At 40.8% G+C, this 27,505-nt stretch overlaps 2 protein-coding genes across 2 annotated transcripts in view; both read left to right on the top strand.

The window, feature by feature from the left end:
- The first annotated feature begins 1,022 nt into the window (after positions 1-1,022).
- Positions 1,023-27,505, top strand: part of LOC146472167 (uncharacterized) — a 152,552-nt gene continuing 126,069 nt past the window's right edge. Inside the window, exon 1 of the mRNA XM_085119590.1 lies at positions 1,023-1,084. The gene's annotated coding sequence lies outside the window, so the exon portion shown is untranslated. The remainder of the gene's footprint in view (positions 1,085-27,505) is intronic.
- On the top strand, positions 1,065-21,399 carry LOC146472172 (uncharacterized). The gene is made up of 6 exons (XM_085119596.1): positions 1,065-1,084; positions 3,120-3,188; positions 9,897-11,124; positions 11,547-11,630; positions 12,724-12,834; positions 14,443-21,399. Exons 3-6 carry the CDS (start codon positions 10,335-10,337, stop codon positions 17,868-17,870), a joined length of 4,413 nt encoding a protein of 1,470 aa, XP_084975722.1. The 5' UTR covers positions 1,065-1,084; positions 3,120-3,188; positions 9,897-10,334; the 3' UTR covers positions 17,871-21,399.

Genomic DNA, 27,505 nt, shown 5'->3' with positions numbered 1-27,505 from the left:
TTAGACATTTTATCTGTCTTGGTAAGATGGATAAAATATCGATAACGCGTCTTCAGTTTAAGCGTTGTACTAGCATTGCGTCGAATGAAATGCATACATTTTTTAAATGTATTTCAAACTTATTTTAACAAGTTCGCAGCGATCCGTGGCGACCAGAGACACTTCATTTGGGAAGTGAATTAACTTCAACCGTATTGATTTCGACGCATAAACCATGCCACAATTTATGTTAACGGAACGACGAATTTAATGGAATTACATTTGACTGTAGCGTGACGTATAAACTAGGCCTTACATAAACTTGCTGTTTACAACTGGGGGCCGGCCCTTGCTTGCAAATGAGATATTAAGTGAAAAGATACGTCTAGGAAAGTGATCATTGCAGACACTTTTGTCATGGTTTACGGTCTGGTAATTTTTTTTAGCACTCATTTGCGTTCATTTGCGATATAATCTCTTACGATTTTTGTGAAGGTGTCCTAAGATTGTGAATTAAATGAACTTGATTGTCTGTCTAAAATAACAGGTATCCTTCAACACAGTGACTGTTTTGAAGTGTTCTTCATAGAGCATGCTTCCAGTAGGTTGATTCAGCCGCTAAAATTTTCTTAACCTTCTGTACTTTATACAAAATATCGGATTTATTGATTGTCCATAGTTGCATATAGGTCATATTTGTGATGCATACATGAGAAATTGGAGTTGTGTAATAAATTGGAGTCTTAATTCTTAAGATTGATGTCCCAATCCTTTAGGGTAAACGTTACTCAAGGTGAATTTTCACTATCGTGTACTTTTTCTTGGATTAATGGATCTGAATTTACATAAGAGGGTAATTAAGCTGTCCATATGTTTTTTCTAGTTTGATTTACACACGTTAATTCACACCTGTAAATGTGTGCAAAATTACGCGAGAATATATTACCAACTTAATGCATTATACATTTAAGTTAGTGGGTTATTACTAACAGTGTTCTATCACTTATTGGTTTTTTAATGTAATTTTAAAGACCTTGCCAGTGTCCCAGTGTTGCTTTACGTGGATTCAAGATGTCAGTGATGCTATACTCTGCAGCAACTTTTGGTAAGTTTTTGTTGGTTCTTGAAATCAGTCGCACTGCACACGATACTACCCTTAAAACCTTTCATACAAGCCATCAAATAAGCCTTGCCCTCCCCCTCCATTTTCTTAACTAAACATTTTGTTCCGATAGAGCCTTATACATGATGATGTCATGTTTTCTTTGGTAATTTCAAAAGAAGGCTTGCTGGTGATGTTTCATGGGAATCTGTAGAGAAATATAGGACAGATCAGGCAGGACTCTAGGAAGCTTGACTAAAATCACTCTTACTGAGGACAATATTGCCAGTGCTTCTCTAAGAGGAAAAAGCCCTAGTCAACTGACTATTCCTGATTGCTTTCCTGCACAGACTGAGACGAAGCTTAGTCAAAAAGTATGATATCTTTACGGGTGAAATGTTTGTGTTGAAAATGATTCATTCAAATTATTTGATTAACTCAATCTTTCTTTTGAGTTCAAAGTTATATCAATGGTGGTCTCAAAAATGACATCACACATTGCACAAAAGCGGCAAAATCTTGGTATTAACACTGGTAATATATTGATGTCGTCCATGATGAATCCATGTTTCCTACTAACACTGCTCGGTGGAAGGGAATTGCTAATGGTCGAACCTCTCTACCTGAACTTTCTTTGCCCAACATGATGACATACATTGTTATGTGAAAAAAATTGTGAAAAAAAATTCATGCAAAGAATCATTTATACCCGTTATTTAAAGCTGGGCTCATCAAAGGAAACTGAGAACCTCTCTTGTCTCTATAGCAGATTCAGCTATTTTCCTTGCCATTTCTTCACTTTTCGGCTCGAAAATTTCAATTCAGATTCTTCGGCATCTTCACAATTTTTTTTCGGTTGAATGTGTATCATGCCTGGAAGACTTGCAGTTGCTAAATGCTCTTCTTCAATTGGTTTTTGCTTTGGCTGGTGGCTTTCCTGTTGGTTTTTGTTTCAGAACAAAGCAAAACTTTGTTGGTACAGACTCACTTCATAGATTCTAACAATTTGAACCTGAGCGTTAAATGAAACAGGAAGCTTCAAAGTGATCGCCCCTAAATTCTCAAATATTCGTTCACTGCTGTGTTGGTTCTTAGAATCTTTGCAAGCCATTTCAAAAGAAGTTCTAGGTCATCCATGTTAACTGATGCCAAGTCATGTTTTTTTTCTTGATGGCAGAATTATATAATTACACCCATAAGCAATGCATCAGTGAGACATTGTACAGTTCCAGAAAATATCTGTACTCCCCCACAGAAGGGTTTTTTTTGCATCTCCCCCTCCCCCCTGGAAATTCCAGTTAAGCTCCATACTTTAAGGCTTCTAAAAGTTTGGTTGTTAAGATGCCCCCTCCCCCCCCCCCTAGGAATTTTTGATTACCACCTTCCTTGGGGTGGGTATGGATGCTTTCTGGAACTGCACATTTTCAACATAAAATCAACAAATAACATTCCTTAACCTTTCCTATATTCCTCTATGAGTAAATAAACACGATGCTCAGATCACTACCAAACCTAATGCTTTGGTGTACAGAAGAAATTTGTGATGCCATCTCACATATTAAGTGCTATTTAGGAGTGTGTCGTATGTCTAAGAATAGCTGTATAAAATTCTTTTGGTTTCTATGAATCACCCATATTTGCAAATCCACCCTTACATGTAGCTCAACTATGGTCCATGTAATTTCTAGTTTCTTGAGAATGCCACTCTAGTAATGTCCCAACTGGTTTTAAAATTAATTTCCCAGTGACTATAAGCTCAGTATGAATACAAGTTATGGCTGCATTAAGTCTGCTCTTGTATCAGTTTGTTTAAATTGAAACTATACACATGAAGGGATATGTAGTTTGCTTGTAAATCCATCATATTTCAAACATTCCATGTAGGTGCTGCTAATCCATTGGCTAGTACTGTGCATGTACACGGGGAAAAAATAAAACCTTGTGTTGTAGGTTTTGTATTTGAAAACAATATTGGTCAAGCAAACATGAAATCACATGCAACCACCCTACTGAAACAAGCTTTTATTTCTATTTACAGTTTTAATTTAGCATCAGAGTTGAAGGTTATTTGTGAAGGCTTCCTGTGATGTCCAGGTTGACAATTAAGGTAACTCTCGGTCTGCCGGTAATTGAACTGATATAGCTAACGCTCATCTTGAATGTTGTACAGTCAACACATACTATTTGTGTGCATATGCATTGTTGATCTGGTAAACAAGAGCTAACCCCAGGGCAGGTGTCCATTCCTCCCCAGACTAAGCTATTACCATAACCCTGTGAGGTGCAAGAGCCCCCAAACCATACTTGTAGTGTAGCTAACCCCAGTGCACCTATTCACTTTCCCTAAACAAACCTATTCATACTGCTATGAAATGCCCAATACCCCAAACAACAGCTACATGTAACCCCAATGCAGGTGTTTACCCTCCCCAAACTAAGCTCAACTTACCCCTATGAGATGCAAAAAAACCCCAAACAATACCTCTCCCCAAGACAAAGTAAGCTAACCTTACATCTGTGAGGTGCTCAATCTCTCAAACAATAGTCATCCCAAGGGCAGGTGTCCATACCTACCAAACTAAGTTAACATTACCCCTATGGCATGCTAAGCAATACCCCTAACCCTAGGGCAGGTGTTCACCCCTTGCAGACTAAGAAAACTTTATCCCTATGACATGTCCAATCCCACAAACCAAAGCTTACACAGGGCAGCTATACACTCTCCTCAAACTAACCTATTCATACTCCTATGAAATGTCCAATACCCCAAACAAGAGCTAACTTCAGGGCAGGTGTCCTCCACTCCCAGACTAAGTTAACCTTACCCAATCCTCTAAACAAGAGATATCCCCAGGGTAGGTGTTCGCCCTCCCGAGACTAAGCTAACCATAATCCTGTTATGCGCCCCCTGTGTGGTGCCCAATCCCCCAAAGAAGAGCTAACTCCAGGGCAGCTGTTAAATTACCTCTCCAGCCTAAGCTAACCTTATCCCTGTGTGGTGCCCAATACCCCCAAAAAGAGCTAACCCCAGGGCAGTTGTTAAATTACCTCTCCAGCCTAAGCTAACCTTACCCCTGTGTGGTGCCCAATCCCCCCAAAAAGAGCTAACCCCAGGGCAGTTGTTAAATTACCTCTCCAGCCTAAGCTAACCTTATCCCTGTGTGGTGCCCAATACCCCCAAAAAGAGCTAACCCCAGGGCAGTTGTTAAATTACCTCTCCAGACTAAGCTAACCTTACCCCTGTGTGGTGTCCAATGCCCCAACAAGAGCTAACCCCAGGGCAGTTGTTAACACTCCCCAGACTAATTAAGCCACACTTACCCCTGTTATGTGCCCAATCCCCCAAACAAGACCTAACCCCACTGCAGGTGTTCCTCCTCCCAAAACTAAGAAAACCTTACCACTGTTATGTGCCCAATCCCCCAAACAAAAGCTAACTCCAGGGCAGGCGTTCCTCCTCCCCAGACTAAGCTAACCTTACCCCTGTTATGTGCCCAATCCCCCAAACAAGAGCTAACACCAGGGCAGGTGAGGTGCTCACCCTCCCCCAGACTAAGTTAACCTTGCTTCTGTTATGTACCCAATCCCCCAAACAAAACCTAACCCCATTGCAGATGTTCTTCCTCCCAAGACTTAGCCAACCTTACCCCTGTTATGTGCCCAATCCCCCAAACAAGAGCTAACTCCAGGGCAGGTATCCCCAGACTAAGCTAACCTTACCCCTGTTATGTGCCCAATCCCCCAAACAAGAGCTAACTCCAGGGCAGGTATCCCCAGACTAAGCTAACCTTACCCCTTTTATGTGCCCAATCCCCCAAACAAGAGCTAACTCCAGGGCAGGTATCCCCAGACTAAGCTAACCTTACCCTTGTAACATGATAATCTCCCAAACAAGAGCTAACCCCAGGGCAGGTGTTCCTCCTCCCAAGACTAAGCTAAACTTACCCCTGTTACGTGCCGAATCCCCTAAACATGATCTAACCCCGACCAGGGACGGTGTTCTTCCTCCCTAGACTAAGTTAGGCTTTCCCTGGTGACGTGCCCAATCCCCCAAACAAAAGCTTCCCCCAGGGAAGATGTTTTTCCTCCCCAGACTATGCTAACCTTACCCCTGTCATGTGCCCAATCCTCCAAACAGGAGTTAAACCCACTGCAGGTGTTCTTCCCCCTTAGACTAAGCTAACCTTACCCCTGTTACATGCCCAATCCCCCAAACACAAGCTAAACCTATAGCAGGTGTTCCTCCTCCCCAGACTAATCCAAACTTACCCCTGTTATGTGCCAAATCCCCCAACCAAGAGCTAACACCAGGGCAGGTGTTCAACCTCCCCAGACTAAGCTATCCCTGTGACGTCCCAGTTCCACAAACAAGCACTACCCCCATGACAGGTGTTCACCCTCCCCAAAGTAAGCTAACCTTACCTGTATGAGGTCCTTAATCCCCCAAACAAGACCTGACCCCAGGGTAGCTTTCACCCTCCACAGACTTAGTGAACCTTGCTGCTGTTATGTGCCCAATCCCGCAAACAAGACCTAACCCAGTTTAGGTGTTCTTCCTCCCAAGACTAAGCTAACCTTACCCCTGTTACATGATAATCCCCCAAACACGAGTTAACCCCAGGGCAGGTGTTCCTCCTCCCCAGACTAAGCCAACCGTACCCCTGTTATGTGCCCAATCCCCCAAACACAAGCTAACTCCAGGGCAGGTGTTCTTCCCCCCCAGACTATGTTAATCTTACCCCTGCTACGTGATAATCCCCCAAACACGAGCTTACCCCAGGGCAGGTGTTCTTCCTCCCCAGACTAAGCTAACCTTACCCCTGTTATGTGCCCAATACCCCAAACACGAGCTAACCCCAGGGCAGGTGTTCTTCCTCCCGAGGCTAAGCTAGCCTTACCCCTGTTATGTGCCTAATCTCCCAAATACGAGCAGGTGTTCTTCCTCTCCAGACTATGTTAATCTTACCCCTGCTACATGATAATCTCCCAAACACGAGCTTACCCCAGGGAAGGCATTCACCCTCTCCAGACTAAGCTAACCTTACCCCTCTTACATGCCCAATCCTCCAAACAATAGCTAACCCCAGGGCAGGTGTTAACCCTCCTCAGGATTGGTGATCACCCTACCCAAATTAAACTGACATTGCTCCTATGAGGCCCCCAATCCCGCAAACAATAGCTAACCCAAGGGCAAGTGTTCACCTTCGTCAAACAAAGCTTAGGTTACTCCAATGAGTTTTGCAATCTCCTAGTCATTATAGCCATCGCCAAGGCAGGTGTTCACCCTCTTCAAGCTAAGGTTACCTTACCTAAGCTAACCTAATAGTGGATATCCTCCCCAAACTAAGGTTACCCAGTTTTCCTACAAGATCTCCAAAACTCGCAAGCAAAATGGGTGTAACCTTAGGCCAAGTGTGTATACTTCTAAGGTACATGTAACCCCACCCATGTCAGTGACCCAATTTCTTAAAGTAAAGATAAGAACTGCTTTTCTGTGTCCTTTAGACTGGCTACCTTAATTTTTGGATGACTTTTTCAGCTCGCCAAACAAAAATTAACCCCAAGGGAACCTTTGTTATCTGTGCCACACACAATCTTTCATAAGGTTTCTGGATTGTTTTTTTAAAAGTCCTATTTTTTTTATCCCTATCCCAATGATAAAACAAATACTTTTAAAAATCATTTTACTCTTCAAGAGATACATGTAATGCTTTCTCTGGCAGTTGTAACTGCTTAAAATCCTGCCAAAAAGTTGGGTTTTTTTCTCTTGTTCTTTTCTGTACATTGCAATAACAAAATTGTCCTGGAGAACAGCTGCATTGCTTAGGTCACTCTCTCAACATAACCAGTAACAGAAATCATTTTTTTTACCAATGATCTTGTTATTTTCATACAACCTCCGTGGTGCCTCCTATACATACCTGGAAGCCCATGTACTGCCAAGTCTTATTTGGGACTCTGTGCCCTAAATAACACCTAGGATGGCACAAAGGTTGGCAATATTTGACTGCCAAAACTGATTTTAAACCAGTTGCACTGATAATTTGTTGTGGCTTGTTTTGCTGGTTAGTGTTTAGTAGTTTTGGGCCTTTGAATAGAACAGTAACTGTGCAGAGATTTCTATTTACTTCTCAAACTTTTTTTTATCTTATTGAAGCTAGAACATTGTATTTTGTAGCTTTTGTTGAGCTCCCATAAAATTCTAAGCTGTGTTTGGCTTTCTGAACATTTTTAAAAGCTGGCAACACTTAGTAAGGCCCAGTTCCCTCTGGACCAGGCATCAATATGCTAATAGTTATTAATAAACAGTCTCCCTGTTGAATTGAAATTCGTGTGAATGCTTCTCTGATACATAAGATAACAAAATATGTAATAAGCTCAACTGCATTTACCAAGAAACAGGAAGCAGGTGAGGGGTGGGGGGTGAGGGATGGGGGGTGGGGGGTGAGGGATGAGAGGTGAGGGGTGAGGGGTGAGGGTGGGGGGTGAGGGGTGAGGGATGGGGGGTGAGTTTAACAGACATGGATCTAGACTCTCATATACTCTCATAGACTCTCATATATGTTGACATTTGCAACCATGTTACTCTCCAAAGTCTCACGACGTTACGGCCGTACCACGTAACTCAATTTACATACATCGTGTATGTCAATACTTTGACATTTGCAACCATGTTACTCTGCCAAAGTCCCACGAAGTTACGTCTAAATCTTCAAATGATAGGCCACCCTCTTATTTTTTCAAGTAAATAACTAGAGACCCATGCCTTAATTTTCTTGAGGGGGATACAAGTCAAGATGTAATCCATGCAGGTTATTTTCACAGTATCATATTGGTGCGAGCGAAAACTGAAAAAAATTACATAAAAATAGAAATGTCATCGTAATTGCATGCAGCAAAGGACGGAAATTTCCCCCTGTGCATCCTCGTTCAGTATAGTTCCGCTTGTAAGCACCAACATGACTACAGTGAATACCACCACTAACATGAGATTCGTTGGCTTGTGTACATTATTAAATGAATTTTTCGCGACACGAGAATTTCGAGATTTTGAAGTGTACATCGCAGCACTTGACTTTGGCCAATTTTCTAAAGGCTTGCACAGCAAGTCACTTAATTTAATTTTCATGACTGAATTTTCCCGTTTTCCACAAAATATGCAAAATTAGAAAGTGTCGCAAAAAATTTATGTGCTAAGTTTGTTTTTCGAATTGAATTGATAATTTTATCGTCAGCTCTAATTGTTTGTGCCACTGAAGTCCCAGTACACGTTACTTCAGCTTTATTTACGCACGTCCGTTAAAAATTTTTAGGACCAATCTTATCAGCGGCCAACCTCAAGCTTTACTCAGTTGGACGATTCGACCATTGAAATGCCTTAATCGGCAACGGCAAATACACTAGAGCTTATTGTCGTGAGAGTTATCTCTCGAATATAAGTGATACCAGCATATTTTAGTTACTAAAAACATGTTTGTTGTTTATTTTTATGTTCCGTTTTCTATTAATGGAACTCTGATTACAAGGAAGGGAAAAACGGAAATCTGAAATTGAAAGAAATTATAAACTGAAGGCAGTGAACTTTTTTCTTTCTTTTTTCTCTGATCCTAGAGAGGATTAGAAATGAAGATTCGAAATGTAACATGCTCAAATCCCAAATACAAACGAGAAAAGGGAAAAACATTTTTTCCCTGCCCACCAAAAAAAAAGGGGGGAGGTGAAGGAAAGAAACTGCTCGCTAGTTAAAGTAACGATTCAACAAAACCAGTCTAGATTCCGGTTTTTCACAAGCCACTTTGGCGAATTCATAAAAGTTAATCCAGATTATTTACAGTTACAGTTGTGTTGCAGTTTTAAGATTCCGAATTAATATGAGAGTAGAGGGTGCATATCTCAAGAGCAGAACGTTTGTTTGTGTAATGACAATAACGACATTTGTAATTGTATCATGACAATAGCGACATTTAGTAGTATTGACGCTTGCTCCACTTAGTATCATTGACAAACCAGCCTAGCAACCGTTTTTTCGAAGGCCATATGGTAAATGATTAACCAGGGAAAGTTAATCTAGTTTGTTTGTATATATAAAGTTACAGTTTTGTTACACTTTGAAGAATCAAAACCAATATGACGTCAGTTGTATCATTTAGTCGATCCAAGATCCAAGATCTTACGAGTCTCAAACAAAAAAGGAATACAATAAACGATAGCCACAGTTTGGATTACTTTTATGTGTTTGTCGAACTCCATAATGTTAAGGTGGATCGCAGATCCCCACAGCTCGCGCCATGAACAAATTAAACGTACCCTCACCCCCGAACTGGTGATTTCGTGTGAGATTGCAGGATGTTCGTTTATCACGTATATGAGAGTCTAGATCCACGTCTGTTAAACTCACCCCCCACCCCCATCCCCCATTCCTCGCCCCTCACCCCCCACCCCCATTCCTCACCCCTCACCCCTCACCCCCCACCCCCAACCCCTCACCCCTCACCCCCGGAATAGACCTGCCATTTTCTCATGCTGGTGAAAGTTTGGGATGACATGGATCCCACCTAAAACATCTTACTAATTTTATCAGAATGAGTTGGGATAAGGCCCTCAGTTCTGAGAAGGCACATTCAACTTAAATAATCCATATTTAGGCAACCGTCTTAAATTCAATCTACTCATTCTTGTAAAACTTAGCAAGCTCAATAGATTTGACTCATACTAACCACTACATTACGCTTCCTCAGAGTCTGGTTTTCATAGCTGCCTGTAATTAACACAAAGTGATATTTCTTTCATTAAATTGAACACATGTTTATTTTAGGATTCCTCCTTGCCTAGTACGTCAGCGTCTACATCACAGGAAGGCCTAGAAAGTGGGTCAACTTTGGCTTCCAACAGGAAACTGAAAGTTACTCTACTCAGTAGTGAATGGCGATCTACAAAAGGAGGCTTGTCAACTATCAACAGAGAACTTGCCATCCAGTTGGCAAAACACCACAATGTGGAAATCAGTATGTATCTCCCTCAGTGCAGTGAAGAGGATCAAAGAGTTGCTGCTAGTCACAATGTCCGCCTCATTGAAGCAAAAGAACTGATAGGTTTTGAGCCCATAGACTGGTTGTCCTCTCTACCTGAAAACCATTGCATTGATTGGATAATAGGACATGGACTGCCCCTTGGCTGACAAGTACAACTCATCCAACAACGTCACCACTGTAATTGGCTTCAGGTTGTTCACACAGCTCCAGAAGAACTGGGAATGTTCAAAGGGTACACTGATGCGATCCCCAAAGGTGCGAAAAAACACCTAGCAGAGATAAAGTTGTGCGAGTGTGCAGATCAAGTTGTTGCAATAGGTCCCAAGCTGGCAGATGCATATTCCCATTATCTCCGTTACTGTCAAAAGGATCAAGCTGTATTCCAGCTCACCCCAGGCATTTTCTCTGAATTTTCTCATGTCAAGCAAGCCACGGAAGAAAGTGGGACATTTTGTGTTTTGGTGTTTGGTCGTGGTGATTATGAAGATTTTGAACTGAAGGGGTATGACATTGCCGTGAAGGCAGTTGCCGAATTGTCTGAAAGTTCTTACCAGCTTGTGTTCGTCGGTGCACCATCTGGAAAAGAGGATGAAGTAGCAGAAAAGTTATGCAAGCATGGCATTGACCGTAAACAACTGAGGGTGCGTTCTTATGAGGAAAGCAGAGCTGAACTAGCCAAACTGTTTTGTGAAGTTGATATTGCTATAATGCCATCAAGAACTGAAGGTTTTGGACTGGCTGCGCTTGAAGCTTTGTCTGCTGGTCTCCCTGTGCTTGTTAGTGGTAACTCGGGTCTTGGAGAAGCTTTAAAGAAACTGCTGTATGGCTCTTACAGCGTCGTGAATTCAGAGGATCCTAAAGAGTGGGCCAAGGCAATCAGGTCTGTTCGTGAAAAAGACAGGGATGTACGGCTTGAAGAGACCAAAGATCTTTGTGGAAGATATGCACGAAAATACAGTTGGGAGGAACAATGTGGGAGACTGGTAGAAAGGATACTGAGCATTACGCAAAGTAAGTTTCTCCTTTTGAGATGATTCTTCAGTGCAGTGTACATTGTGCTAGGACTATAACGTAACTGTGGTTAGTACATGGGCCCAGTTATAGATCGAAGAAACCATCATTTTTTTTCTTTAGCTGCTTGCATTTAGTAAGAAGTCTTTCAAGATTTCTGGTTTTCAGGCAGCGTAAGTTAGGATCTCAACAGTAAAATAGTATGCCAGTAAATTGATACCTTCAGTTTGTGTCTAAATTATGAAAGGGGAAATAGATTCCATTGTTATGGGATGTGTAAGTGTTTCTTCCTGAAGGTACTGGTACTGACAATGTGCCTTAAGTTGAGTGCTACTACTTGCCGTGAACAAAAGTAGTTGATTGATGCAAATGCTGTAGCTTTGTTTCAAGGTATAGTAGGTTTTTCCTGTTTCTTCTTTTAGGGGCCAATGCCAGTGAGGAGAATGGAAGGGACATGGCGATCCTTGAGGACAAGAATGACCCTTCAGTCACGGAGGTTCAACAAGGTACAATCGTATAAATGTAAAATGTTTGCTAGGATGAACATTTTAACATGAACAAGGTCCCTCCTGATCACGCGACCTAGACTGGGCTTCAGCACCCTATTAATTTGAAAAAGGGAATATTATTTTTGTTTTAATGTACCTAGTGATCATAACATTGTTGAACATTTTCAGAAATGGATGTTTTCGATTGAACTTTAAAAAAGGAACTGACCATTTTAGAAATTATTAAGTACAGTATGTGTATGGAAAACAGGATTTCTGGCCCAAACTTTTAAAGATCAGATCTGGATGATGCAATAGACGTAGAAGTTGTATGTAGTCCTTGTTTCTCCTGCAGTCAGGAAAATCAGCAGTTGGGGTCGAAACTTTGTGAATGAAACTTTGAAACTTTGAGCATTTGTTCTTTGATATTAGGGGTTAAAGAGTGAAATGGAAAATGCCCAATATATTGTCTTCTTTATCAGGTCATAGATTATGGTAACATTGCACTGTCTTTCGCTTCCTTGCATAGTACATTTGGTAATTGTAGTTGAGATGGCTTAAGGAAGGTACCTCCTGTTGTTGGTGTGCACACACTCTACACATTTCAGGAAATTCCGAGTAATTCGATTTCTTATGGACAGAGCCTCTCAATAAAAATGAATTTTTGGGAAGGTTTTGACTGTTGGAATAGTAAACATTTTGCCAGGGCTTAGAGGAATCTTGGGGGAAAATTGGGGGTAAAGACGGTGTTTTTAGAGGTAGATGAACTTCATTCTGGAAAAGTCCCTTATTGCTGCATATTTAAAAGCTTTCTCTGAAGGGTGAGCGGCCACCCCAAATTTTCGTTCTGGCTTCAAATAGCCCTTGCTAAGATCTGCTTTTCCTGTATAGTCATAAACCAGACAAAACTAACTTTGTATTAGGTGGCACCGTCCTTAACAAAGGGAGTTCTTAGTCTTACTATCACCCAGCCAAAGTCATGACACTCAAATATAAACCTCTGAAAACTGTGATAAGCTTTGTCGCTTGTGAACAGAACACCAGTTTTTCAGAAACGAATTTGTCTTTTGCAAGGAGACACGCATCCAGCAATGTATTTTTTTCCACCCAGGTTCATCTGAGAAGCTAGATTCAGCAAAGGGCAAAAGGCCATTATCTCCAAGCACAACACGCACTTCAACTCCAAAGCAGCCCAAACTGTCAACTAGTAAAGGTCTTACAGGTAATAATTCTTCAGTACGGTATTTAATTCCTTAAAGCAAGGACCAGAAACTATGGAAGTGCCATCAAAAGTGATTTGGGAGTCAGTTGTGCTTGTTGGCCTGGGGAAGGGAAGTACATGTCAGTTTTGTCATACAGTTCATGCCATTTGCTATTGTAGTTTGTATGTTTGTTTAAATTTACTTGATCTTCAGATTGCTATGGTGACTAGTCTCAAGAGTCCTTGTTAAACTGTATCAGCTAACGTTTTGTCAAAACAAGTTCTTGCAAAATATTGATTTCTCTTCCTTGACAAGAAATAAGCCAGAAATACTGAAGGTAACAAGAAAACCACTGCTAACCAGTACTTTATTACATTACAATAGACATTCCAAAAAAACACCAGACTGACAATTAAAACAGAGAACGATGGTTTTTGGTTTGCAAACATGTTTCATTTCTTCGGTTGAAGCCGTTGAAAATTAGCGCAGGCAGAGTCTACAACAGGAAAGCAATTCGAGGAGCCAGCAGTGCGACAAGGTGCTGAATCTTTCATGAGTGTCTCATAATGTGTCCCAGCACAGGTGCTCACGGACGCGCGTGGTAATGCGGCGGTGGTCTCACCAATATAGCTGGCATTAAGGCCAGTGCAAGTAAATTTGTAATAACGTGTGAACAAAGTCCCTGATTGTGTAGCTTAAAGGCCCGTTTAAACGGTTTCAACATTCGCCCAACATTCGTTTAACAATAGTTGAACGGAGTTAGGCTTATGTTGGATGAAGAAAGCGTTCAAACGGCTTCAATACCATTCAACATTTTCAAGAACAAAGGAAATGTTGAATCGATGTTGAATGAAAGTTTAATCCAATTTAATTTGATTCAACACACTTTCAACAAGCTTTCAACATTTTTTTTGACGCTTTCGACAATGTTGAACGACCTGTTCAAAGGCCCCCGACATTTGGTTCAACAACTGTTTTGAACGCATGTTGAAGCAAATGTTGAAACCGTTTAAATAGGCCTTCAAACACAACAAACTTTCGTGATGTTGACAGAAATGCAATATCGCCAAACCAGGGGCCTTATCTTGGGCCCCTTTTGTTAGTTAGATGGCGCCTCCGTAGGTTTCACGCTGCGTCCCTGTCGGATTGTTTTACTGTTGTACATTCTGTCTACACTTATTTCTAACTCAAAATAAAGGAAGCAATGCACATTAAGTGGGCAATGCGTATTCTTAATCAACAAGTTAGACGTGCTAATCTGTCGTTGTCCGTGTAACACCTCTTTCCTTATGTATCGTTATTGTAACTGACGATGGCATTTTACTGACATACGGAAACATGGTCCGCAAACTGAAAAACGTCGTTCTCTCTTTACAATAGACATTAAACTGAATTGAATAAAATCTAGTTATCTTTTTCCTTTTTACATGCCATGCATAGTCAGCAAAATTGCAGGTTTCAGGGACGGGAGTGGGTTGGTGTAGTAACGAGGAATGGTGCAGCAATTGGAACTAGAAATATCTTAACTTAGGGTTTGTGATAATTTTGTCTTGTCTTGGCAAATATCCTTATTTAAGCGACTAAGACCTGAGGATCAGCTGAAAGAAACAATTGTCACTTTTTTGTAGGTACCGACAACTCAGTTGTTGAGAAGTTGCTCAGAGCAGAGTACAATAGACGCGCTCACTTAAGGCCGCTTCTTTGGGACAACACTATTCAATTACCTCTTGAAGACGTCTACACAAGATTGAAAATAATTTCAAGACCAAAAGGTGGCGTTCGAGCAGAAGGTGGTGAGGTAAACGTTTATGACATCTTCAGGGCTCTTAACAAAGGTGAAGATGCCATGACGCTTGTTGAGGGAAGTCCCGGAATTGGTAAAACGACTTTTTGCCTTAAAGTTGCCCATGACTGGGCAAGTAAAAGCACTGCAACACCGTTTACCTCTCCCAATTTTGAATTTGTGCTGTTGTTAAAATGTCGAGACATCGATGGAGATATCACGGAAGCCATCATTGAACAACTTCTGCCAAAGGATATTGACGAAAATACCACAGAAAAGCTGTTGGATTTCTTGAGGGACATTCATAACCAGGAGAGAATTTTAATAATTTTGGACGGTCTGGACGAGCTTCCCGAAAAATCAAAGCATTACGTGGATGAACTTCTTCACAGAAGAATTCTGCCATTTTGTTATGTCCTGGCCACTTGTCGACAAGAGAGAGGAATTGACGTGAGAAAGGAGTTTGTTTTTGACGTTCTTTTACAGATCGATGGATTCACTGAAAGCGATGCTTTTGAGTATATCAGGAAACATTTTAAGAGTGTTGATCCAGTACATTGTACAAAAGGAGAGGGACTGATAGAAGAAATAAAGGAAAACACTTTATTACATGCCCTCCGAAACAATCCACTAAATCTACTTCTCCTGTGTGTTATTTATGAAGACTATGCAGGAAAACTCCCATCTTCGCGTACTGAGCTTTACCAAATCATTGTCCGATGCCTTTTGAGAAGATATTGTGCAAAACATGGTCGAAAGGCCTATGAAGACGACAGAGATTTAGAGAAAGAATTTGAAAAGGACATCCTTGCACTTGGAAAGCTAGCTTGGAAATGCCTGTTGCACGATCGTCATAGTTTTCGTGAAGACGAATTGAAAGAATTGGAAAGGAAAAATGACAAATTAGTAGCTCGTGGACTAGGTCTTCTTTACAAGGAGGAGAGTTTGAAGAGGTTAAATCCACAACACGAATACTACTTTCTTCACAAGTCTTTTCAGGAATACCTGGCTGCATCATATATTGCGCACAAGTTACGAAAAAACGAGTTTAATGTGTTTGAGCATTTAGACTTGGATGTTTTGGTACAAAAATATCCACAAGTATTTCTATTCGTAGCTGGTATGCTTGGTGAGGAAGCAATCATTCTATTCACTCAGATTGGCGAGGAGCTGCGTCGCCGTCACTGGGAGTGGCCCAATATCAGTTATCTGGAAGCAACTTTCTTGGTTGAGAGCTTTGTTGAAAGTGGAAATGCTGAACGAATGGCGGCTACTCTTTGTTCTTTCAAACCTTTTCCACTGAAGATCTCGATTTACCCTGCTGACATGCGTTGCCATGAAGAAGATTTGAATTGCCGGTACTTTGTTGATGTTTTGAAGGCCTGCCAAAGCTTTTCAACTTTACAGCAGCCTGTTAAACTTACTGTGACTAATCCAGACCATCTTGACGGGGATGACATGGAAACTGTCTCAGATCTCCTCATATCCTGTTCGCACGTTACGACTCTAAGCTTCTCTAGCCGTAGGTTCACAGTAAAAGAAGCCAATGTTCTGTTTGGTGGGTTAGCTGCTAGCACCAGTTTACTGGAGTTGATCCTCACAGTGTCAAACGACGTACCTCGTGATGCGGCCGCTATCATTGGTAAAGGTTTAGCTGCAAGCAATACCTTAAGAACAGTGACATTTGGATTGTCGGTGGAGTGGCGCGAAGCTTGGGCCGCTGCTCTTGAAGAAGGATTATCTGCTCTTACGCCTCTTACGTCTGTTGTTCTGAAGATTTATGGTTCAATAAGTGAAACTGCAACAGAGGCGGTAGAAAAGCTTTTTACAAACAAATCCCTAACTTCTCTGTCTCTAATTATTTGTGGTGACATGCAGGATTCGTTAGCTGCTGCAGTTTGTAAAGGACTCGAAGGTCCAACCTTTTTAAACTCTCTTGATCTTGGAGTCAATGGAAATCTGAGTATTTCCGGTGCCAGTTTGTTAGAAAGAGGTCTTAAAAAAAATCGTTCATTAAATTGTTTCAAAGCGTTCGTCTATGGTCAGGACCCTGAAAACTGGCACACCGTTTTGAAGAATCTGCGTTTCTCAAAGAAGGCACCAGTTGTCCTTGAGTTTCACCCAGACACTGATGGCAAAGTGACAGCCAATCATGTGGCTTCTTTACGTCCTGTTATCCTTACGAATGAGCTAAGTCCAAAACAGCACTTGACTATCAACCTTTGGAGTGAGTTGAGTTCAGAAAGGAGTGAAGGTCTATGTGATTTATTGGCACGATTCCCGCTGTGTAGTCTGACTTTAAATGTTCACGGCAGTTTAACTGATGGTTTTGCTGATTGTATAATGAGATGTTTTAAGCCACCCAAGGCTTTGTCTTGCCTTACTTTGAACATCTGGGGGGAGGTGAGCTTAAAGGGAAAGGATGTCCTTCAAGAAATGTCACAAAACAACCCGGCAGTTCTCCTAAATGTGAACGACTCGTGTGTAGTTTCAGATGAATTGTTTAGTGGTCTAGATTGCTCTGTAAATAATTCTTTTCCAGTTAAAGACAGCGGAAAAAATGAGCTCAATCTTAAAATCAACCATTACGAAGACGGAGACTGGAAAGACTGTCTTCATGATGCTCTGACTCAAAACGTATCGCTGACCTCGCTCAATCTTACAGTTAACAACTTCAGACATGCGGATTTGGTGGAGGAATCTTGGGAATACTATCTGGACGATGCCTGGGCTGCTACATCGATTTCTGCCTTAAGTCTGACAATCAACAACTATAGCAGCTATTATCGAGAGTGGGGAGCAGACCTTTTTAATGGTTTGGAGAACAATTCATCGTTACGTGTACTCACTCTGACCATTAACAACTTTGAAGACCTTGGAGGAGTCATCTTTCACGTACATGGTTTAAAGGGAGCTTTAGAAGCAAGCAAGTCACTGACTACACTCACTGTGACAGTGAATCAGTACAGTGTCCCAGATTACGATTGGCTGGATTGCCTGGTTGGTGTTTTGGCGCACAACACATCAATAACGACATTCAATCTGACGGTCAACATCTGCAGTGAAGTAAGCGAATACTGGTTACCCAATCTTTGTAGCATTTTGACTCAAAGCGACTCGTTGAAAACATTGAGATTACAAGTGGGTGACCATTGTGCAACAAGTGAAGGCCATATTTACGACTTCAGTAAGCTTTCGTTAAGATGCAAATCATTGTCCTCGATTGATTTAACGGTAAGCTTCTATGGAATGACAGAAAGTTTATCGAATTAAGACCATCAATGAGAAGCACTGGGATTATTCTAGATTGCTACACTGGACGGTTTCCATAAGTTAAGGACGGTGTTTACTTATAGCGAAGTATTTATGCACGGCTTATCACTTTGCGGGAAAACCAGATCTTGGTAGCGGCTATTGAAATCCAAAAAGAAAATTTGGGGTAACCTCGCATTTTTTAGAGATAACGAAGCAACAATTATTCTAAACAGCAGCAAAATACAAAGCAATGTATGGCGCTTTTTTTCCAAATTGAAGCTTTATTATCTCTGAAAAATGCATGGTTACCCCCAATTTTCTTTTTGGATACCAAAATCACTTGCTAAGTTCTGCTTTCTCCGCATAGTTTTGAAGTGCGCAAAAATATCCCTGCAATAGTAGGCACCACCCATAGGAAACCCGGGTATCTCCAGATGCGCAGAGCGTATGCGCAGTAACAATAACAGGCACCGTCTTTCAGATGTTTTGGCGCAGAAAACTTTGACGGGTAGGTCAAAGTAGTGCAGAAAATTTTGTCAAACAGCTACTGTTCCCACTACAGAGAAATTAACGTCTGGATTACAAGCGGCCGTTGACAAGTTTAGCGCTCTGCTTAAGGCTTTGTATTGGGAATAACATTTTGAACTTGTGAATCTCATCTTGAAGTGCCATTCAGTAAATATGCTCCCCTTCGGTAAATTTTTGTGCTCTGGAGGCTTATTCCACCGTTTTGAGCTGTAATTTCTTTCGTTAGTTTTATTTTAGGTGGCAAGCTTCTATTCATTAGCTCGTTGGTACCATTTTTAAATTGAAATTTTCAGTAGGAAAGATCCTTCCACTGATTTCATTGAGTTTTGGCACCCTCAATAAGAAGCGTTTGAACTGTAAGAAGATCTTATTTATTTTGTAATGGTAGTTGAAATTTTTGAGAACTCAGGTTTTTTTGAAAACCTTATTTTCAAAAAAAAAAATGTCCACAATTTTGGAATTCGAAGACAGATTTTGTGTCTTATTTCATCAAATACTGAAGGCTTCAAGCTCTTAATTTCATATCTGCAAGTTTCGTGGGAATGGTGACCACACAACTCGCTACGCAGAAAGTTGTTTAAATTTACTTACAGAAATTGCTACGTTAATGGATTTAACTAAGCTGACACACATGTTGTGGAACAGTGTAAACTGACTATCTCTTATCTGAAAGGCTAATGCCACCCAGCGCTTTAGCGAAAGAAACAAAGCAATCAGAAACCAAAAGGCGACGACAGTTGGCACTGGAAGAAGCATGGTTTTAAGTCGCATGCTTACTATATCTTAGATTCATCAGAATTATTGGCGTATTGTCTTTTAATTTCCGAACGTTCTTCACGGTATTACAGATGTCGGCGTTTACGGAAACCCCTTATCAGTTTTTAACACCACATGTTCTCTTTTTAAGGCAAAACAAGGCTGCGTAGTGGAGCACTTCCAACCATTTGCTTTCAACTGCGGGGGAAAACTTTTGCTTTATAGCATATTCAAAATTTCAGGCTTTGCTGTTGCATTCCACACGGGCAGTTTGCCTCTTGGACACTGAACGATTCATTCATCATATATGAACATTTATTTCCCAAAAGAAAAAGGATTTAAAACTTTTTTTTCCTTACGAGGCAACCCGTCCATGAGAAATGTGGCAGCAAAATCAGAAGTCCAGAATATATGTTCAAGGAAAAGGGTTTCCATCGCAGTTGAAAAGGGGTTAGTTAGCAGGACTAAGCGGCCTTTTTTCTCCACGAAAAGGGAACGTGCGGTGCCGAAAACTGGTAAGGATTCGGAGGTAGGGGGGGGGGGTACTTGACCGATGTCTGGGTACAGGGGTGCAACTGGGGTTTGAAACCCTGCCGACCCGGTTTGGGACAAAAATAACCGTTATCGGATAATAACCGTTAAGGATTTCGTGTAGACGCCGTATTCTCGAGCTCTGATGCCAAGGTTTTGTGGGTAAAATAGAAGGCAAAAAAGCGACAATCCATCCAGATGAGTATAAGGTATTAATTTCCACTTGCCTGCAGATTCTTTCTATAAAGCTTTGGGTTACGGCATTATCCTTTCAGATGAGGGAGAGTCTGGCTGCACTCCCCCCATTATTTCTGAAGATGATACATAAGCATAATATTTTCAGACTAAAGATACCCGGCATCTTTCTGTGTAGCGAGTTGTATGTGCATGATTGCCATAAAACTTGAGAGCTCTGAGGCCTATTTGGTAAAATAAGGAAAACTTCTTGTCGTTAAATTTCAGATTTATTTTGATTTTTTGTAAAAAAAACAAATTTAAAAAATATGGTATCTTAAACGTTTTAGAGCGACAACAGAGCAGATACCATTTTCTTAAAGTTCAAACATTCTCAGTAGCGGCCAAAACTCGAAGAAATCGGTTAAATCTTCCTGCGAAAGAGCACGATTGAAAGACGCCATCAACGCGCCAAAAAGCTTTGATTTGTTATTCCCCGTACAAAGCCTTACACAGCGCGTAAGGACGGGGCATACTTTTGTTACTGCGCATACGTTCTGCGCATCTCGAGAATACTTACGTTTCCTATGGGTGGTGCCCACTAGTAAAGGGATATTTTTGCGCTGTTTAAAACAATGCGTAGGAAACAGAACTTAGCAAGTGCTTTTGGTATCCATAAAGAAAATTGGGGGTAACCATGCATTTTTCAGATACAATTGAACCTCTCTTTGCGACCACCTCTCATTAGCGACCACTCTTTCAAAACACCAAGAATTTTCAAGTCAAATCACTATAGATGGAACCTCTCGTAGGCGACCACCTCTCGTAAGCGACCACTTCTAGAGATGATTGTTTAAAATTTTCAATTGTTTTTAACCTCCCGTAGGCGACCACTTGAGACACAATGTGCTGTTTCTCAGCACGGCCGCGGGCGGAAATTGCAAAATGTGTCGCTGTAACATAATTTATTGGCCCACATTTCTTACAGGTCATTGCCGGAGCTACCGGAAGTGCCCCCCGAAATAGCTTAGCATTGAAACAATTGATAACATACACATGCACTGTAGTGTGCACTGAAGTAAACTCGTAGGAAAGAAACTCTCTTATCTTGTAAACAGCATGCATGTACATGCATGACCGGTGATGACTCTCTCAACCTTGTATTACGCAACAGAAAAATTGTGGCGATAAAGAACGTCAACTGGATTATGTAACAAACAAACGCGAAAGCTGTAGATATTTTATGCTTGAAGTGTAACATTGCAAAAATGCCGTTTACTGTTTGCTCCTAAATCAGGCAGTCCAAACAAAAGTTATTACTTTGGGTTTCGATAAGCTCTGGCAAAAGGGTTAGGTCTCCGCAATTATCATATGTAAATTTAATACCCGAAATTTAGACCCCCTTCACCACCCTGTGGTCTGACCTCTGGTAAGCGACCACCTCCCGCAAGCGACCACATATCCTTGACATTATGGGTGGTCGCTTACGGGAGGTTCGATTGTATAATTAATCTTCAATTTGGGATAAAATGCCATACATTGCTTTGTATTTTAGCGTTTTTTAACTCGTGAATGCGCGCATGCGCAATGAACGAGTTATAGCGATAGCTGACTCTCCACTTGGTCGATCAGTCAATCAGTCGATCAGTCGGTTTTGTCGTTAACTTTCGGGCGTGCGCAGTGAATGAGTTTTAAATTCAATTAGTGGAAAAAACACGCGAACATTTGTTGTTCATGGCGCATCAGGAAATTCTTATTCAATATGTAGAGAATAATTTGACGATCATTTAGTGCAAGAATGGCGATTTTTCGTTCAATCTGAGCAAAGTTTCAAGTTTTTTCAGTTTTTCAGAAAGTCCGGGGTCGTAAACTCAATTAGTGAAAAAAAAAAAAAACGTGAAAATTTGTTTCACGACGCGTCAGAATTCTCTCATTCATTCTGTAGAGAATAATTTGACAATCATTTTAGTGTAAGAATGGGGATTTTTCGTTGAATCTGAGCAAAGTTATAGGATTTTTTCGTTTTTTTCTACTAAGTGCGGTTTCTTTCAAGAATTAAAAATAATTTAATTTAAAAATAATTTAATTAAAAAATAATTTAATTTGTCAGTTTTCACGCGAAAGCGGAACGTGCCATGTCACGCATCATTGACGTCGTAAACAAAATTATGCAAATTTCTGGTGAAATGAACACTTTTAAGATCTTGTCAGCTTTCATAGAGGTTTCAAAGGGAAAAAATGTTTCATTTTCGAAATTTACAACTGGTAATTTATGGGAAAGCAAAAGGACGCGGTCGATAAATAATTCTTATTTAGCAAGAGCTTGTCATAGTTCATTATTTTTACTTGAGGATTGCGTGGACTGAACTCCAAAGGAAAAATTTCACGCATTTATGTCGGGCATGAATCGTAATGCGATACTTTGTTGAACATATTTCCCTTTGTGAGATCGGCTTGCCCTACAGTAATTTTGTAATTTTAATTCCCAAAAAAACTTCACTTGCCCATCGGGCAAGTGATGGTTAGAATCCATTAGCCCGATCGCGAAATCCAGTAGCCGCGGACTATCACACGAATTTGCATGACGTGGCTGCACATGGCGTGCTCCTATAAACTTTGAATAAAAAAAACACGTGATATTTTTTAATCGGCGCATCAGAATAATCGGCTTATTCAATCTGTACAGAATAATTTGACAATCATTTTAATAGTACAAGAATGGTCATTTTTCGTTACATAATCGGGCAAAGATATAATTTCTTTTAGCTTTTGAGGAAGTTTCCGTAGCCGTCTAAATTGCAATTACTATGTGTCATCTGCATTCACGAGTTGGCTCACAGGAGCCTTTGATTAGAATTATTGTTGCTTACTTATCTCTAAAAAAAAATGCGTGGTTACCCCCCATTTTCTTTCTGGATTCCAGTAGCCCATACTAAGAACAGTCATAAACTGCGCAAAAATACTTCTGTATTAGTAGTTACCGTCCTAAAAGCCGCTTGTAACTTGGTACCGCTTGCACTCAAAGGTGACGATTCTATGTTCGCAGCTAGCTTGCGTTTTCGCGGCACACACGGGTGAAGCTACATCGCATACACAAGCCTGTCTTGTGGTTATCCTCTTACGTCTTATGCTTTCTTGGCATACGTCAACCTGTCTTGTTTATTGTTAAAAATTAGGTTAGCCGTTGGGTGGTTTGGGGCCCTTACCATTCAGCCAAACGTTCATGTTTGAAAGGCTGGAAACAATTAGATGCTGATTGGAGCAGCATTTTCCGTATCCATTCACGAGTTTCGTGCGTAACCAATCAGCTTACGTTGGAGAAAGCAAACTGCCCGATCGAGTAGGAATTGCCGAATGGAACGGAAGTTTCTGGCTCCGATTGTCCGGAAAATTTGGGAAACTTCGCGACGTGTACCCGAATTTCCGTAATTTTATTCCAGAAAATTTCAGTTCCATTCGATTCCTCGCCCAACTGTTTAGCGTCCCTAGTCTTCTCTTGGCTTAAACTTATTGGCCACATTTATATTCTTGCGACTCAACATTTAAACAAAGCTTCTTTTTTAAGGGAAAGTCAAAAGTAGTATACACTGAAATACTCTGACGTGAAGATGAGCTGTTTTTATAGCTCTGTTACTAAAATCAATATAGGCTGCATGCAGGAGTTTAGTAAGAAAAAAATCTCGTTATAATCTTCAGTCATTACCTTACTTTCCAGCGTAAATGAAAATATCTTTTTTTCCATTCGTTGCAAACTTGAAACTCGTTGGTAGATCAAAAAAAAGGAATTTACGTGTTATTGCAAGAAGAAATGGGAATTTGCGCCAATCGATCGGTAATCTCTGTCCCAACCAGTTGAATTACCGCAGAAAGACGTCCGTTTGGTCCGGAAAATCTCCGTTTGATCCGCGCATTTCGACCGTTAAACCGAAAATTTTGGCCGAATGGAAAGCCCCCCAACTCCTCTTTTCCCTTTCGGAGGGGAGCGTCGGAAATTCCATACCTTTGTCATTTCACCAGTTTCCAGCCTCTAAACAGGGACAGCCGTGCGGCATTGTAAACAGAAAACGCCATCTCTTTCGCTTGGTATGACAAAAACCTTACCGTCAAGCGTGGTTTTCATGAGGACATAAGCGTAAGCAAAAACACCGCTTATAAAGCAAGTGAGAACACCTGCATAAGCACAAGAGGAATGCACCACCCCACCTCCCTTTCTCGTGCTTATGCTTATCGTTACTGCCGCACTTTTACAAGCAAGAATGGGGACGACATAAACCAAGCACAAGGCAGTTAGCCGTTTTGTCCAGGGGAGCTGGTATCGACAATTCCGTCAAGAAATGGTTTTCTGTGCTTGCATCTGTCCTTATGCTTGTGTAGCTAGTGTTCTCGTCTGCTTATCTGTATGCTTATGATTTTGTCTTAGTGAAAACCAGGTCTTATTCAGCGGTGATCCCAAACATCCGGGTTTACGCATGTCTTACATTTAAGTATCACACGATCATATTACACCAGTTGTTCGTAGAGTATTACCATCGTTTTACATTGGTAAGCAAGGCGAAAAAGTTGGAGCTCTGGAAACGTGAGTGATTTGATACTTTGGCTTTTAACGCAGTGATAACGGGAGCCTTTATCTGCATTAACTCCTCGAGTCAATCTATTCCCGAGTAGATCTATGTTCTAGAACTGCTTTCCCGCCAAAAATTATGACGTATGACAATTCAATTGTTATCGCTTTTCTATGATTGGGTAGCTGAACTATTGGCGGTCCAAAGCTCCCTTGAGACTTGTTCTAAAAATAAACCTACTTGGGAAATGGTTGACTATAAGGATTAGTATGAGAGATGGAGGCTAGGGGTCATGAGCTCTTGAATATTGTCATTATTCGTCCTACTGTAGGTACTGTTTGTTGCTAAAGCATTCTTTGAAATTTAGATTTATTTAGAAGGCTTGAAAACGCACGTGAAATCACAGAGACATGGCTTATCCAAGAGTAGCCTTAAAAAGTTGTTTTCTATTTGAATTAAGGGTCACAGCTTTTTAGTGTCAACTGACACTTTGTTCCTCGTTAAACACTTCATAGCCAGAATAACTGAAAATCAAATGTGGGTAAGAAGCCTAATTTGGTTTTTGTAAAGACACAAAACGAACGTGAAATCGCAGACTTGGCTTATCCAAGAGTAGCCTTACAAAGTTGTGTTCTGTATAAATTTTTGTATAGATTTTTAATTATGTACAATGTCATTACATATATTCCTGTTAAACCATTGAGGGCCACAGCGTTTTTAGTGTAAACTGAAACTTTGTCCCTCGTTAAACATTTCACAACCAAAGTAACTAAAAATCAAATGTGGGTAAGAAGCCTGATTTGGTTTTTGTAATGAAACAAAACGGACGTGAAATTGAGGAGACTTGGCTTATCCAAGAGTAGCCTTACAAAGTTGTGTTCTGTATAGATTTTTAAATGTGTACAATGTCATTACATAGATTCCTCTTAAACCATTGAGGGCCACAGCGGTTTTAGTGTCAACTGGCACTATGTCCCTCATTAAACCTTTCACAACCAAAATAGCTGGAAATCAAATGTGGGTAAGAAGCTTAATTTGGTTGGCAGAGACATTACTTATACTCGTAACGTTGTTTTCTGTATAAATTAAATCAAATGTGGATAAGAAGCCTAATTTGTTTTTGTAAAGAAACAAAAAATCGAGAGCATTAAAGTGGAGTACTCGAATAGTTTTATCATTCTACCACAGGAAAGTACCGCTGAATGGCTTTCATATGAATGGTCACACTTAAGAATTTCGTCCACAGACTTCATTTAAATGCTACCACCATACAAAGACTGAATAGTCAAATGCAATAACTGATAATTTTTGTAGTTGGTGATAGATTGTTATTTACTGAAAGTATGTCGGGTGGCTTTTCAACGCAGAAGTCTCGAGTCTGGACGAGCTTTTGAGACTTTTAGTGGTGTATAGAGCGGTTGTCATTCTAGTGTTGTAAAACCAAAAACCAAATTCATTGCTCTGGCCAATCATAGCAGACGAAAACAACATTTAACCAATCAGAATTCGAAGCAAATACGTGTTACCGGCGTCAAGCGCGGGAAAACGAGTACGAGCCAGTTTACGATTGGTTTTGGTTTTTCTTCTTATTGGTTGAAAAAGTGGCGATTTCTGATAACCAATCAGAGCGCAGTAAAGCAAAGCCTCGGCGGTCACGAAATTCCTTTCGACACTCAACTGAAATCCGCTCTATAAACAAAAATATTTAAGTATTTTACCAATAATGCAACAAATGTTGCTGCCCTTATAACGTCATGGTTTAGAATAGACATTGAAGCTTTTGTAATATAAATTCAAGCAAATTGCGATGGGTAGCGTCATTGTAATGTTTTACTTAGCTGCAAGGAACATTCCTCAACAGACCTGTAGAGATTAATTTTTTGAGCCGGCAGACTGTAAAACTTCTTAGAATATGTACACTTTGTAACAATTTCCACAAAATAAACTTTGCTGGTAATAATCAGTGTTGTTTCCTTTCCATACCACCGAATAGGCCGTTTACACAGGCGAATTTAGATGCGATTTCGGTAGCTAATGCTTGCGATGTGTAATTTTTGTCTAGACCAAAAGTGAAAACGCGAGAACGCGCGGGCGTTGATTCATTCGCGCGTGTTTTCTTCCTTCCACCACCTTTGAGAAAAATAATATAAGATACAGCTCGCCGAGTCTGGGTTTTGGCATGTTCGTGTCTCCAAAGGGATCTCTGAACGCAGTCTTTATGTTAACATCGCATGCACTCTTCTCTCGTCAAATAAAAATGACAGTTGAAGTCTCACCTGAATTCGCCCGCGTTGGGGACCTTATGAAAAAACGTTTTTCCCTTTTCACACCAAAGTTTGGTACGACCAAAATTTTGTTGCATTGGACTTGCAATTGCTGTTGCTGAATATAATAAGTTGTTCAGTTGTTCTTTCTGCCAGATAATGGTAATGCATAATGGTAATGCATTTTTATACCGCATTTTCTATTCATATATATATATTCAAATGCGGTTTACATCAGCATATGTCCATTAGCGACCTCATCCTACCCACCCAACCCATGAAATCATGAAACAGCACAAAGACCAGACCAGCACCCCGGGAACTCCATGCCCTACTCTTTGCGATTAGTGTCTGGGTTCGTTGTGAGACGGGGCCTACGGTTTATCGTCCTTATCCGAGAAGACTAGAAAGTCTAACCATTTGCAGATTTCATTACAAAGGCAGCACTTTCTCCTCAGTTATTTAAAGACCCTGAGTGTTGGTCCGGCCGGGGTTTAAACTCACGACCTCTCGCACGGTAGTCCGATGCTCAATCAACTGGGCTAACCGGTCGGCGGTCTGGTACTTGCATTAATCAAAATAGCTGCTGTCATTTTTACCACTTAAATAGTTTCAAATTTAAACTAGAATATTTGTTCAAATGTAAAACCTTTAGTGTCAAATTCCTTTTTGGCTTGTAACCCTCCTCGGAAAATCGGACGTTGAAGTGGAAAGAAGAGCTTTAGAGCGGTTTTTAATTTAGTGTCGTGATACCAAAACTAAAGTTATTACCCTGACCAATCGCAGCAGGTGCAAACAACACAACGAGCCAATCCCCCGTGGGGAGAGAGAGAGAGAT

Source organism: Pavona decussata, unplaced genomic scaffold, assembly GCF_977016875.1.
Source record: "Pavona decussata unplaced genomic scaffold, jaPavDecu1.1 SCAFFOLD_100, whole genome shotgun sequence".
Lineage (NCBI taxonomy): Eukaryota > Metazoa > Cnidaria > Anthozoa > Scleractinia > Agariciidae > Pavona > Pavona decussata.
Note: the sequence above shows the minus strand (reverse complement) of the source record. Positions and strands in the feature narration are given on the sequence as shown.